At 52.7% G+C, this 12452-nt stretch overlaps 2 protein-coding genes across 9 annotated transcripts in view; both read right to left on the bottom strand.

Moving 5' to 3' along the window:
- Positions 1-2269, bottom strand: part of NLRC3 (NLR family CARD domain containing 3) — a 30955-nt gene extending 28686 nt beyond the window's left edge. For both annotated transcript variants that reach the window (XM_077141985.1, XM_077141986.1), the window contains exons 1-2: positions 2013-2269; positions 1400-1734 (exon numbers count right to left, since the gene is read on the bottom strand). The gene's annotated coding sequence lies outside the window, so the exon portion shown is untranslated. The remainder of the gene's footprint in view (positions 1-1399; positions 1735-2012) is intronic.
- A 1922-nt stretch (positions 2270-4191) lies between these two features.
- SLX4 (SLX4 structure-specific endonuclease subunit) overlaps positions 4192-12452 on the bottom strand; it is a 29097-nt gene continuing 20836 nt past the window's right edge. For 5 of the 7 annotated variants that reach the window (XM_077141983.1, XM_077141979.1, XM_077141981.1 and 2 more), the window contains exons 13-15: positions 6917-7019; positions 5808-6212; positions 4192-5217 (exon numbers count right to left, since the gene is read on the bottom strand). In XM_077141983.1, coding sequence (XP_076998098.1) covers positions 4866-5217; positions 5808-6212; positions 6917-7019 — 860 coding nt within the window. In that variant the 3' untranslated portion in view covers positions 4192-4865. Of the gene's footprint in view, positions 5218-5700; positions 6213-6916; positions 7020-12452 lie in introns of all 7 variants that reach the window. The other 2 variants (XM_077141984.1, XR_013168119.1) reach the window with 2 other exon arrangements.

Here is a 12452-nt window from a genome sequence, read left to right as displayed (position 1 = left end):
AAAAGAATCTACAAGTAAACATTATAACTAATGAATTTAGCAAGGTTTCTAGATACAAGACCAAAATCAAAAATGATCTGCAATAATGAAGCTGGATTCCTACCCCACACCGTATAAAAATATTAACTCAAAATGGACCAAAGACCTGCATGTAAAAGCTAAGACTATAAAACTCTTAGAAGAAAACATAGAAGTAAATATTCACAACCTTGGATTTGCTAACGAGTTCTCAGTCCTGACACCAAAAGCATGAGCAATGCACAATAAAATAGATACACTGGATTTCAACAAAATTAAAACTTTTATGCATCAAATGACATAATCATCAAAGTGAAAAGATCACCTAAGGAATGGAAAGAAATATTTGCCAATCATTTATCTGATAAGGGCCTATTATCCAGAATATATAAAGAGCTCTTACAACGCAACAACAAAATCAAACCAATTGAAAAATGGGCAGAGGACTTGAACAGACACTTCTCCAAAGAAAATATACAAATTGCCAGCAAGCACATGAAAAGAACTCGGCATCATTAATCATTGCTTGGTGACGGCATGTGGGGCCTGCTGTCCCAACAGCCGGCCTGGGCTGCTGGAGTCTTTGGCTGTGGTTACTTGGATGTGATCCTCGGCCTGACTCCCGGACTCCTTTCCTGCCTGAGGCCTGAGAATTCAGTCCTCAGTCCCTGGGCGTGTGGCCAGCTGAGCAGGGGAGACCATGAGCCCCTGCCCCCTTCTTGACTGCACTGACCCCTGGTATCCCAGCCCTGGGGAGCCCAGTGCTCCTGGGGCTGAGGACAGCAACCCCCAGCAGCTGACCACAGAGGGCGGGTGCTGGCCACCAGTCAGCCTCTGGGCTCTGGGGTGCTGGGAGACCTGGGATCCCAGCCCTGAGCCCCACCCAGACCCCTGAGAGGGCTCCAGGGTGAGGCCCCACGGCTGCACCCACACGGCCCTGCTCAGCGGTGCCTCCTTCTAAAAGGCCGCCTGTGGTTGCCCTCACTCTCAGGAGGACGGTCCTCACCCGCAGGGCCTCCCTCATGGTGTGACTGGGTGAGACCCCCACCCAAGATGGGCGCAGCAGGTCCTGGCTTTATCTCTTCCGTCTTACAGGCGGGCGTCCAGGCCAGGGAGCTGAGTCACCTGCTCGGGTCCCCCAGCCAGGAAGAGTGAGTGAGTCGGGAGAGCTCAGCCTCGCCTCAGCCCCCACCTTGTCAATGGTACCTGGGGGCCTGTCCCTGGGGCTGCCTCTGGACATTAGATGGTTTGTGCCCCCCCAGGAGCTAGCCCTACTCCCAGCCCCTCTCCAGCCCAGCTCAGGCAGGAGAAGTCCTAGGTGCTCCTGCCAGCCGAGCCTCCTCCCTGCCCCCTGCACTGTGGCCGCCTGGAGTCAACTTACCTCCTGGGCCTCGGAACTGCTCCAGGGCTGCCAGGCCTGGGGGGCCAGGGGGCCTCCATCCCTGCACTCCAGTGGCTGGGGGGTGGTAGGCAGTGGGGAGGTGGGGAGCCTCAGGTGTCTCAGGGCAGGGTAGTCCCGAGTCAGAGTGCAGCCCAGACCAGAGGGTTCCAGAAGATTCAAGAGGGTTCCAGAGGGCTGGGACGTCACTCGCCAGGTTGGCTGGGCCAGGCCAAAGAGGACGTAGCAGCCCGTCGGTTCCCACCAGGCCCCCCAGCAGCCCCCGGCGCTTGGCTCTTCACCTCTTCCTGTGTCTCCACCTCAACCTTCCTTCCTGTCTGATTTCAAAAACCAGCAGACAAATCAATGAGCTGGGGCAGCCTTGGGCCCTGCGCTGGGGTTTTGTCGCCACCCCTGCCAGGCGGGGGGTGCTGCCAGGGGTCCTGCTGCTGTGGCCTCACAGCCGCCCACCCGGGGCTTTGCTTCCAGGTGGGTGCTTGGGGAGCCAGCGGGCTTCAGGGAAGCGGAGGACTTGGTGAACGGCCTGGTGGACCTGAGGCATGACCCTCCGCCTCCCCCTCCTCACCCCTGCGTCACCCCGCAGGTGTCTTCTGACCTGGCTGGACCCCACAGTCTTCCTGTGAGCGAAGGGGCCCCCAAGGTGCCCTGAGAGGGCACAGCAGCAGGTGGTCTGCACAGATGGAGAAGGGGTGAGGGGGAGGCCCCTGACCTGGGGTGAAAAACACAAGAAAAGTTACGATGGAGCAGAAGTACGGGCATCTTAAGGGTCTGGGGTCCATGAGGAATGGGGATCACAGGTGGGGGTCAAGTGATGGAGGCTGTGGATCTGAAGTCACTTCAGTTGTTCTGGGGAGCCAGTGAAGGCTGTAGAGGGGGAGAAGGGCGGCAGCTTGTGGGAGGTCTGCGTGCGGCGAGGGGCGGGAATGTCCCCTGGGAGGCCCTCCCTGGCCTCAGCGCTTTGAGCCCCCAGGGAGCTTCCAGGTGCTGGGAGGGGGCAGGGGCCGCCCCCAGGGCTCCCAGCTGGCAGAGTGCAGCCTGGAGGCCCGGCCCCAGCTGCCGGGGCAGGCAGAGGAGGCCAAGACATGGCCACCCACAGGATGTTGGAAACCGCAGGCTGCGAGGTGCTGTGACACGCAGGTGGCTGGAGAGCTGGTTCAGCCCCCCGCAGTTCAGCTCCCGGGATGGCTCCTCAGCACCAGGAGAAACTGCCTCCTGCGGGGCATTCTAGGGGAGCCCCTACCCCTTGCCCCTACCCCCACCTCACACCTGGCCCTGTCATGCAGAAAGGCCCGAGGCTCAGAAGGTGCCTGGCCCATGGCCTCTGTCTGCCCTTTAGACCTCTCTCCCTGGCTCCCCTGGGGTGGATTGAGATGTGGGGTGGGCTGGGGTGTGGGGGGGCTAGGGGCTGGGCGGGGGTCTTTCTGCGTACCCGGCGGCTGCGGGCTCAGCCCTTGCTAACTGAAGCTCCTGCCCGCTGCCCCTGCTGCCCGGCCGGGCTGGCAGGGCTCTCATCCACAGGCCTGGGGTGCGGGACCCGGCCACGCCGCAGGCAGTCGGCGCTTCTTTCCAGGTTTGTAACCGCGGATGTTCTGCTGCTGCAGGGCTGCACGGCTCCTGAGCTAGCTCCCCCTGGCGCTCCTGGAGCCCCCACCGTGTCCCCCTGACCCTGGCTCAGGAGAGCCCCTGCTGGCTGAGAGGAGGAAGCTCTGAACCCCGCTTCTCCTTTCCAACCAGCCAACCAAGCCTCCTGCTGTGGAGGCCAGTTTGTTCCTGGAGGCGACCAGCCCTCCGCACCTGTTCCTCTACCGCCATGGCTCCTTTTTTACCCCTTTCCCTCTGGAAGCAGCAACTGCGTTGCCAGTTTTAGGAAAAGGAAATGCTGCGCCCCAGGCCCCGGGACAGGCGGCAGGACATGGTGCTCCAGCCTCTAGGGAGCAAGCGGGCCACACCCCCAAGCCGGGGTGAGGGGGTCTCCCTTGGCAGGACCTGCTCCCCCTCCCCCCTCCCCCCTCCCGGGGCTCTGAGCTCAGCCTGTGGCTTTTTGGCCATTAAATCTTCACCTCCAGGCACCGCAGCCTCCAGGTCTTGATGCCCTGAGGCCACAGGAAGCCCCTAGCCCATGGGGCCTGGCCAAGCCTGCGAGGCCAGACGTGGACCGAGTTCCCTTCCGCCTCCCTGACGCGTCCTGCTTCCATCTACGCTGCGGCGGGGAATCACGTATGAAATGTGCGATAATCCTTAAAAATATGCCACAAGTTGGCTTCACTTTAACAAGCTCTGCTTGCACTGCTTATTGTGTGATCTTGAGCTTCCCCCACCCTGCCCAGGTGTCTGCCCTGGCATCGCACCCCCACCTGGTCACTATACACTTTCAAGAAATCCCTCCTGCCCGCCCCGCTCGCGCGCCCCCTCGAGGCAACCCCGGCACTGCCCGTCCCTGCGTGCAGGGCCTGGGTCTTGTTCAAATGCAGATTCCGACTCGGTGGGCCTGGCTAGGGCCCACGACAGTGTCTGTAAGGCCCCGCTAGGGGCCACACCGAACCGCGAGGGGTGGAGCTCAGCCCGGTGAGGACCAACAGATGGATAGGTGTGCGGATGAAGGAGAGAAGGACGAAGCAGCCCACCTTGGCGACCTAAGACCCAAGACGGGCTGTGGCAACATCCCTGAGGCAGCTCGGGGGAGGAAGGACCTTCTGCAGCTGTGGCGGCCGGGGTGGTTGAGGCCTGGCCTCAGGCCTGCTCCCCTCACTATTCTCCTGCGGGGAAGCCGCTGGAAGGTTTACAAAGCCCTTTTTATTGCATCTCATATAAAACTCACTGCACTGCATTTAAAACAGACAAGGACATTCACAAGGATGCAGGGACCAAACATTCTTTTTCGAATCAGTCTGGGTCCCGAGCCTGGGGGCAGCTTCTACACATCAGCGGGATGGAGAACCAAGGATGTGCTTTCTCTGGGGGACTCCGAGCTGTGTGGGGTCCTGTTTGGAGGCTGCTGGTGATGAGGATGGGGCCTGAAGGATGGCTGGTCTGCTGGTGGCAGGGATGACGGCCTGAGCACCAAGGAGGAAGGCAGGCCTGGGCCATCAGCCAGACTGGACGCCTGTCTCGGGACCTGGACACACAGCACAGCGCCCATCCCATCCTGGAACACACAGGGGAGGCACCATCCTGGGTGAAATGGGAGCAAACCACGGGCACCGACAGAGGGGAGGGGCTGGGCCCTCAGTCCAGGGCCACCAAGCTCTGAACAGAGCCCAGAGTGGATCCTGGTGGGGTACCAGAGTCACGTTCAGCACCGTCCCAGGAGGGAGCCCTGTAGCCCCCAAGTGCCCGGGCAGCCCAGTTCAGCGGGTTCCAAGGAAAGGGCTGGTGGGGGCCACCGCTGCTGAGCCACAGACCCTCAAAGGTACGGAGGCATGGCGGGGAGAGGGCAGGGACAGGCTTGTCATTTCTGCTGCCCTTTCTTCTTGCCCCTGGGTAGCCGCCGCCTCAGGAGCTTCTCCCTCCTGGCTGCAGCAGTGGTGAAGGTGATGCCCTGGGCGTCCAGGAAGTCCAGCAGTGTGCCCGTGGGCACGCGCACGCCGTGCTGCCTGAGCTCTGCCTGCAGCTCGGCCAGCTCGCAGGGCTGGTACAGCAGGATCTTCCGGTAGAGGGCAGGGTTGGAGCGGATGTAGCGTCTCACAGCCTCCTCCATGTCTGCGGCCTGGGCTGCTGCCTGTGAGGCCATCACCATCTCCCCTTCCTCCTCGTCCACACCTCCAGGTTCGAAGGCAGCCCCAAACTCACCAGAAGAAGAGCTGGAAGAGCCGAACAACAGAGGGGTGAAACCCTCTCTCTCCAGACCCCACCCGCAGCACCAGGAACCTTCTTGGAAAGGATTGTGTGCCGCGTCCCCTGCAGATTCTCCTGGGGAAGGAGTGTGTGCCGCGTCCCCTGCGGGTTCTCCCCGGGAAGGAGTGTGTGCCGCATCCCCTGCAGAGCCCCCCCCCGGGAAGAAGTGTGTGCCGCGTCCCCTGCAGATTCTCCCGGGGAAGGAGTGTGTGCCGCGTCCCCTGCGGGTTCTCCCGGGGAAGGAGTGTGTGCCGCGTCCCCTGCAGGGGCTGGCAGCTGGCACGGTTGGGCCACCAGTGTGGCAGGAAGCTCAGCAGCACTGCAAAGTCTGGTTACCCTGTTAGGTGTGCCAGCTGAGGCTCCTATATAATGGAGCACCCCAGTTTCTTAAAGGGTGAGGAACTAGGGGTTACTGCTCATGAGGCGCAGGAGGTAAGTGCCCTTCAAACCTGCTTGGGCTTCCTGTACTTTCAAACCAGGAGGCAGTTGGAATTTCCGAATGTTGGTCCCGCTAGCCAGAGGACCTGGGGCTGCTACCCCCTGCTTCCCCCGTTACCTCTGGGAGCCAAAGGAGCCATCGCTGCCATCTGTGGAGGCTGCGGATTCCTGGGAGGCCAGGAGCTGGGCATCACCACCAGGGCTCCGAGGGGTGTCCTCGGCAGGTGCCAAGCGCAGGGCTGGGGGGCTGTCCCTGGTTTGCTGCTTCCTATGTCCAGGGCCCTTGGTCTTACTGGGTCCCCTGGACTTTTGGGGAGCAGGGCCGGCAGTGGCCTCCGGCTGGGAACGGCCTCCTGCCTGTGAGGTCTCAGGGGCTTGGGTCCGGCCAGAAGGTGTATCCAGGGGCAGCTGTGAGGCCTGGATCTCGTCATCAGAGTCCGACCCCAGGGTCTGGTGCGTGTACTGGAATATCTCCTTCAGCTTCAGAACCATCTGGCGCTTGGGCAGAGGGCGGACTCCAAACCTAGGTTGAGGAACAGGTGAATGTCAGTACTCAGCCACCTGGCTTGTGAACATTCTCTACCCTATTTCTGAATTTCAAAAGAGCAAACGATTAACAAACTAATCCAATGAGTGGCTTTGTGCTGCGGGAACCTTACCAGCATTCAAAGGTTAGTGTCTGTGATATGTGCCAATGAGCTCACTCTGAAGAACATTCGAAAAGAGGCGTTCCCCTAGTGTTTTGGGCAACGGTAGGGACAGTGTCTTCCAATGGCTTGAAGCTCAGAGCTGCATTTATCTGGATGTGATGATTTCAGTGTTATTTTAAGAATCAGGTCTCCTGACTTAGACTGTTGTGCTTAGGATGCCATTTGCACAAACATGGAACCCAGACACCTGTTTCCTGGTGAGTGACCTGAAGGTGTCTCAGTGCTCAGTTCCTCGGGGCCTGGGGGATTTGGGACAACCTGTGGAGAGCCACCCTGGGAACGCAGGTGGCTGGCTGCTTTCCCACACAGTCACGTGTGCCGCCTTCCTTGTGCAGCTCCCACACCAGGGAGGCTGGGTGGCCTTCCTGTCAAACCCAAGACCCGCTGCCACCACCAGGCAAGCAGGCCCTGACTCTGGAGGCGCGTGGTGGGGTCCTCCAGCACCCAGCTGTGGTCAGCTGGTACTGCATGGGAGGAAAGAGACTGCTTGTGAGCAGGCTGCCAGGACGACACCAACCTGTCCAGTTCCTTCTTCAGCACTGGCGTCTCCATAATGGAATATCTTGGCATCGGGGTGATGGGCACTTTCGGGGGCAAGTTCTTTTTCCGATTAGCACCTTCTGGATAGAATAAAAGAAATGCACGTTTTAGCATGAGGGACCTGGAGCTACCATTTCTGAGACCTGTTATCGCTGAGAAAACCACTGCATTGAAGGCACCCCAATGCCATTCTGCTCCATGAAAGTGCTGATGTCTACCCCTGTCACTGCTTGATTCGGGATCCTGTCTTCCTGTTGGGAAGTGTCACACCGGACACAGTGGAGACATGGCCTCGCATGGCATGGGTGCTGGGGGGGGGGTGTGCTCCTGAGGCTATTCAACCTGGCAGATAAGCACAAGCATAGACCTTAGTAAGAAACCTAAAAATGGACTCCAGAACAATCCTGAAAAAAGAACAAAGTTGGAAAACTTACACTTCCTGACTTCAAAACTTACTCCCAAGCTACAGTAATTAAAACAGTGTGGTACTGGAGTAAGGACAGACATACAGACCAATGGAAAAGACCTTAAGAGTCCAGAGATAAATCCACACATGTATGGCCAGTTGATTTTCGAGAAGGATGCCAAGTCCATTCAATGGAGATATTAGTCTCTTCAATAAATGGTGCTGGGACAACTGGAAATCCACATGCAAAAGGATGAATGTGGACCCCCAGCTCTCACCATATACAAATTAATTCAAAAATTTGTATATAAGACCTACATATAAGAGCAAATACTATAAAACTCTTGCAAGAAAACAGAGGAAAATATCTTCAGGACCTTGTAGTAGGCGATGAAGTTTATGCTTTTCACCAAAAGCACAAGCAACAAAAGAAAAAAACATAAAATGGACTCCATCAAAATGAGAAACTTTGTGCATCAAAGGACTTTTTCAAGAAAGTGAAAAGACAACCTACAGAGCAGGGAAAAATATTTAGAAACCATATGTCTGATAAGGATTTAAGATCTAGGATATATAAAGAACTCCTACAACTCAGTAACAGAAAGACAACCCAATTAAAAAATGGGCCAAGAATTTGAATGGACATTTCTCCAAAGAAGATATTCAAATGGCCAGTAAGTATACTGAGAAGATAACTCAACATCCTTTGCCATTAAAGAGTTGCAAATCAAAACTGCTGTGAGATACCACTTCACACCCAGCAGGATGGCTATTATTTGAAAATAACAGAACACAACAAATGTTGGTGAGGATGTGGGAAAAGAGGAACCCTCCTGCATCGTTGATGGGAGGGTAAAATGGTACAGCTGTGGAAAACAGTTCAGCTGTTCCCCAGAAAGCTGGACACAGAATTACCATCTGACTTGGCAATTCCACTCCTACGTAAAGACCCAAAAGAACTGAAGGCAGGGACTGGGGCAGACACCGACCCCACCGTTCATCAGTGTTATTCACAATAGCCCAAAGGTGGAAGCGACTCAGTTGCCCCGCGACAGAGGAACGCATCAACAAAACCTGGTCTACCCGGACAACAAAATGTCATTTGGCAGTAAGAGGAATGACTTATGCTACAGTATGGGGGAAACTTGAAAACATTATGCTAAGTGAAAGAAGCAAACACAAATGGCTTCAGGTCCCATTTATATGAAATGTCCAGAACAGGCAAATGTATAGTGACAGGAAGCAGATTAGTGGGCTGGGGGCAGCAGGAATGCAGGTGGCAGCTCATGGGTTGGGGGTCCTCCTTCTGGAGTGAGGAGAAGGTTCTGGAATTAGACAGTAGTGATGGTTGTATGGCTCTATGAAATGCTAAACGCTAAACTGTACATTTTCAAAGGGTGAATGTTATGGTACATGAATTATATCTCAATAAAGCTGTTTCTTTAAAAAAGAGAAATCAGTTATTTTAAAGACAAACGGGACAACTAAGAAACATACCTTTGGTTCTTAAAGAATTTTTTAAGGTTCCTAACCATAACCTTTCCATGGCCATGGAGCCCTTTAAGGCTGATGTGATGAACGCAGTGGGTTCTGTCTCCCCCAGAACGGCCCAGCTCTTCATTTGATTTCAGCATCTGCCACGCCTTGAAGCCAGCCTGGGCACCCAGGCTAAGGTCCCCGCCCCAAGGTCCTGGGCGACGGCTCTCACCGCATCACTGGGAGCTGGTGAGCAGCGCAAATCCGTGGTCCCCGCCCCCTGGAGCAGCTCTGGGATGCGCCTGCCAGGCATGCAGGAGGAAGGAAACCAGGCCGCGGGCAGACGGGGTCACGATGACCCATCACTGCTTCTCCTGGGGCGACCGAGCTCGACGTTTCTCCCTTAACGACAGAAACACCGCACCCACGTGCAGGTGGCCCTTATGGGAGCTGCTCCGCTTGAGAGACCCTGCAGCCCTGATCTCCTTCCCTAACCTGTCCCGAAGTGTCTGCCTAGGAAAGGGCCACATTCCCCCGACCCTGAGAATCAGCGGGTGCCGCCAGCTCTTCCCCAGCCTGGCCTCTGGTGAGCCGCCTTGGGCAGGGTGCTGGCACTGAGCATGGTGACCCTAGGAAAGCTCCCAGCACTCAAGGAGCAGTACAGGTGCTTGGCTTCTGGCACCTGCAACTTGAGGAAATCACCCACGTGGTGGTTTAGCTCTGAGGATTTCAAACTTCAGGGTGGAGAGAGGCTACCGTGGACTATGTGGAGAAGGCTGAAGGCAAGGAAGACACCAAGGATGAGGAGACAGCCCTGCGTCCCCCTCTCTGCTCAGCCACATTATCCACCCACCTAGCTCCTGCCTGAAGAGTCTTATCAAGTTGAGCTGACCGGGGCTTGCCACCGCACTGGGCACTCAGCGGTCAGGGAGTTAATACTCCTGGTTTTGGCCAACAGAGAGAAACCTGGGAGAGGGAGAAGTTGAGGTGCAGCGGCAGCCAGCCTGAGGTCTGGGAGCGAGCCTGCTGGGCTCGTCATACACAACTCAGCTTACATCAGTTATTCTCCATTTGTCGCCCTGTACATAAAAATCATGACGTGACACAAATTGTTTTCCCGTTAGCAGCATTATTCACAATTACCAAGAGATGGAAACAGCCAAAATATCCATCAATAGATGGGTGGCTAAATAAACTGGCATTTACGTAAGATGGAATATTATGCAGCTGTAAGACAGAATAAAGTTATGAAGCATGTAACAACATGAATAGACCTTAAGGACTTTATGCTGAGTGTGATTAGCCAGAAACAAAAGGACAAAATACTGTATGGTCTCACTGATATGAACTGACACTAGTGAATAAAATTGGAATATTTCGTTGGTAACAGAGACCATCAGGAGACAGAAACAGGGTAAGATATTGGGTAATTGGAGCTGTAGAGATACAGATTGTGCAACAGGACTGAATATAAAAACTCAGAAATGGATAGCACAATATTACCTAACTGTAATACAATTATGTTAAAACACTGAATGAAGCTGCATGGGAGAATGATACAGGGAGGAGGGCTGGGGGCATAAATGAAATCAGAAAGACATTAAAGATTGAGATGGTATAATCTAAGAATGCCTAGAGTGTATAATAATAGTGACTAAATGTACAAATTTTAAAAATGTTTTTGCATGAGGAAGAACAAAGGAATGTCATTACTGTAGGGTGCTGAAAATAGATGGTAATATTTTAAAATTTCAACTTATGTGTGACACTAAAGCAAAAAATGTTTATTTGGTACAAGATTTATATTTTGACTAGTGCATTTCCTAATATTTCTTATGTAGATAGCCTGGTTGAATAACATAAGTACATGGAACCTTGGGTAAGACATGAGATTTTGTTGGTTTGTCCAGCTAGATGCCCCAATGAATCCCAGAGTGATTTGATCAGTGAGTGGAAAAGTATATGCAAAGTCCCCTTTGGGGAATGGTGAGAACGAGGGAAAACTCAACTTCCCCAAGTTGAATTCTTGATATTCTCACAAGCAGTGTGGGCAACCAAAGCTATAGGCTGAGCCCCCAGTCTTGGGGTTTGTTCCTATGAAACTTAACCCCACAGGGGATAGGTCAAGCCTGCTTAAAATTAGGCCTAAGGGTCACCCCCCAAGAGAACCTCTTTTGTTGCTCAGATGTGGCCTCTCTCTCCAGCCAACACAGCAAGCAGACTCAACACCCTCCCCCTGTCTACGTGGGACATGACTCCCAGGGGTGTGGATCTTCCTGGCAACGTGGGACAGAAATCCCAGAATGAGCTGATATTCAGCATCAAGGGATTGAGAAAAACTCTAGAATGAGCTGAGACCCAGCATCAAGGGATTGAGAAAACCTTCTCGACCAAAAGGGGGAAGAGTGAAATGAGACAAAGTGTCAATGGCTGAGAGATTCCAAACAGAGTTGAGAGGTTATCCTGGAGGTTATTCTTATGCATTAAGTAGATATCACCTTGTTAACCAAGATGTAATGGAGAGGCTAGAGGGAATTGCCTGAAAATGTAGAGTTGTGTTCCAGTAGCCATGTTTCTTGATGATGACTGAATAATGATATAGCTTTCACAATGTGACTGTGTGATTGTGAAAACCTTGTGTCTGATGCTCCTTTTATCTACCTTGTCAACAGATGAGAGGAACATATGGAATAAAAATAAATAATAGGGGAACAAATGTTAAAATAGATTTAGTTTGAAATGCTAGTGATCAATGAAAGGGATCAGTAAGGGGTATGGCATGTAAAATTTTTTTTCTTGTTTGTTATATTTTTCTGTTGTCTTTTTATTTCTTTTTCTGAATTGATACAAGTGTTCTGAGAAATGATCATGATGATGAATATGCAACTATGTGATATTATGAATTGCTGAGTGTATGTGTTGAGAATGTTTGTGTTTCTTTCTCGTAATTTTTTTTAATTAAAAAAATAATAATAATAAAAATTGTTTTCCCATGAAAAACAGTCCTCAAGTGCGAAGGCCCTCTTAAAGGGTAAAGAGTTTCGGTTCTGAGTGATGAAAATGTTTTAGCAATGGAAGGTGGTGGTGGGCGCACGACTTGGTAAAAGTAATTAATGCCATTGAATTGTATTCGTAGAAATGATTAAAATGGCAAATTTTATATTAGTTGTATGTTATCAGAATAAAAAAAAGAGAATGAACTGCTAGTGCCAGAGGCAAGAAATGGAAAAATGTGAAACAATCTAAGAAAGTTGTGGATCTTAGAATATAAAAAGTTTTATGGGAGAAATAGTTATGATATTCTTGAATTTGGATATTTATAAAGCCGTTGGGTGTCTCTCTTGAATTAAAGGGTCTATAGTACAGCTAGTATTTAAAAAAAATAATTATGATCTATAGACCACAAGCAGACCTCTTAGGAGTCTGAAAATTTAAGAAATCAAGTACAACCAATTCAGTCACCAAATCAACAAAGAGAACAAGTCCCAAAAAGAAATGCTGTCTGAGGAGACCACACAGAGGTGGCGTATTGATTCATTCTCTGTTCTGCATTGCCACGATTTTCGCCACAAGGTTTTGGAAGCTTAATATAGGCAAAGAGAGTGTTTGCTGTGTTTCCCATCATGGAAGC

The sequence above is a fragment of the Tamandua tetradactyla genome, chromosome 23, assembly GCF_023851605.1.
Source record: "Tamandua tetradactyla isolate mTamTet1 chromosome 23, mTamTet1.pri, whole genome shotgun sequence".
Taxonomy (NCBI): Eukaryota; Metazoa; Chordata; class Mammalia; order Pilosa; family Myrmecophagidae; genus Tamandua; species Tamandua tetradactyla.
This window is presented reverse-complemented; position numbering and strand designations above follow the sequence as displayed.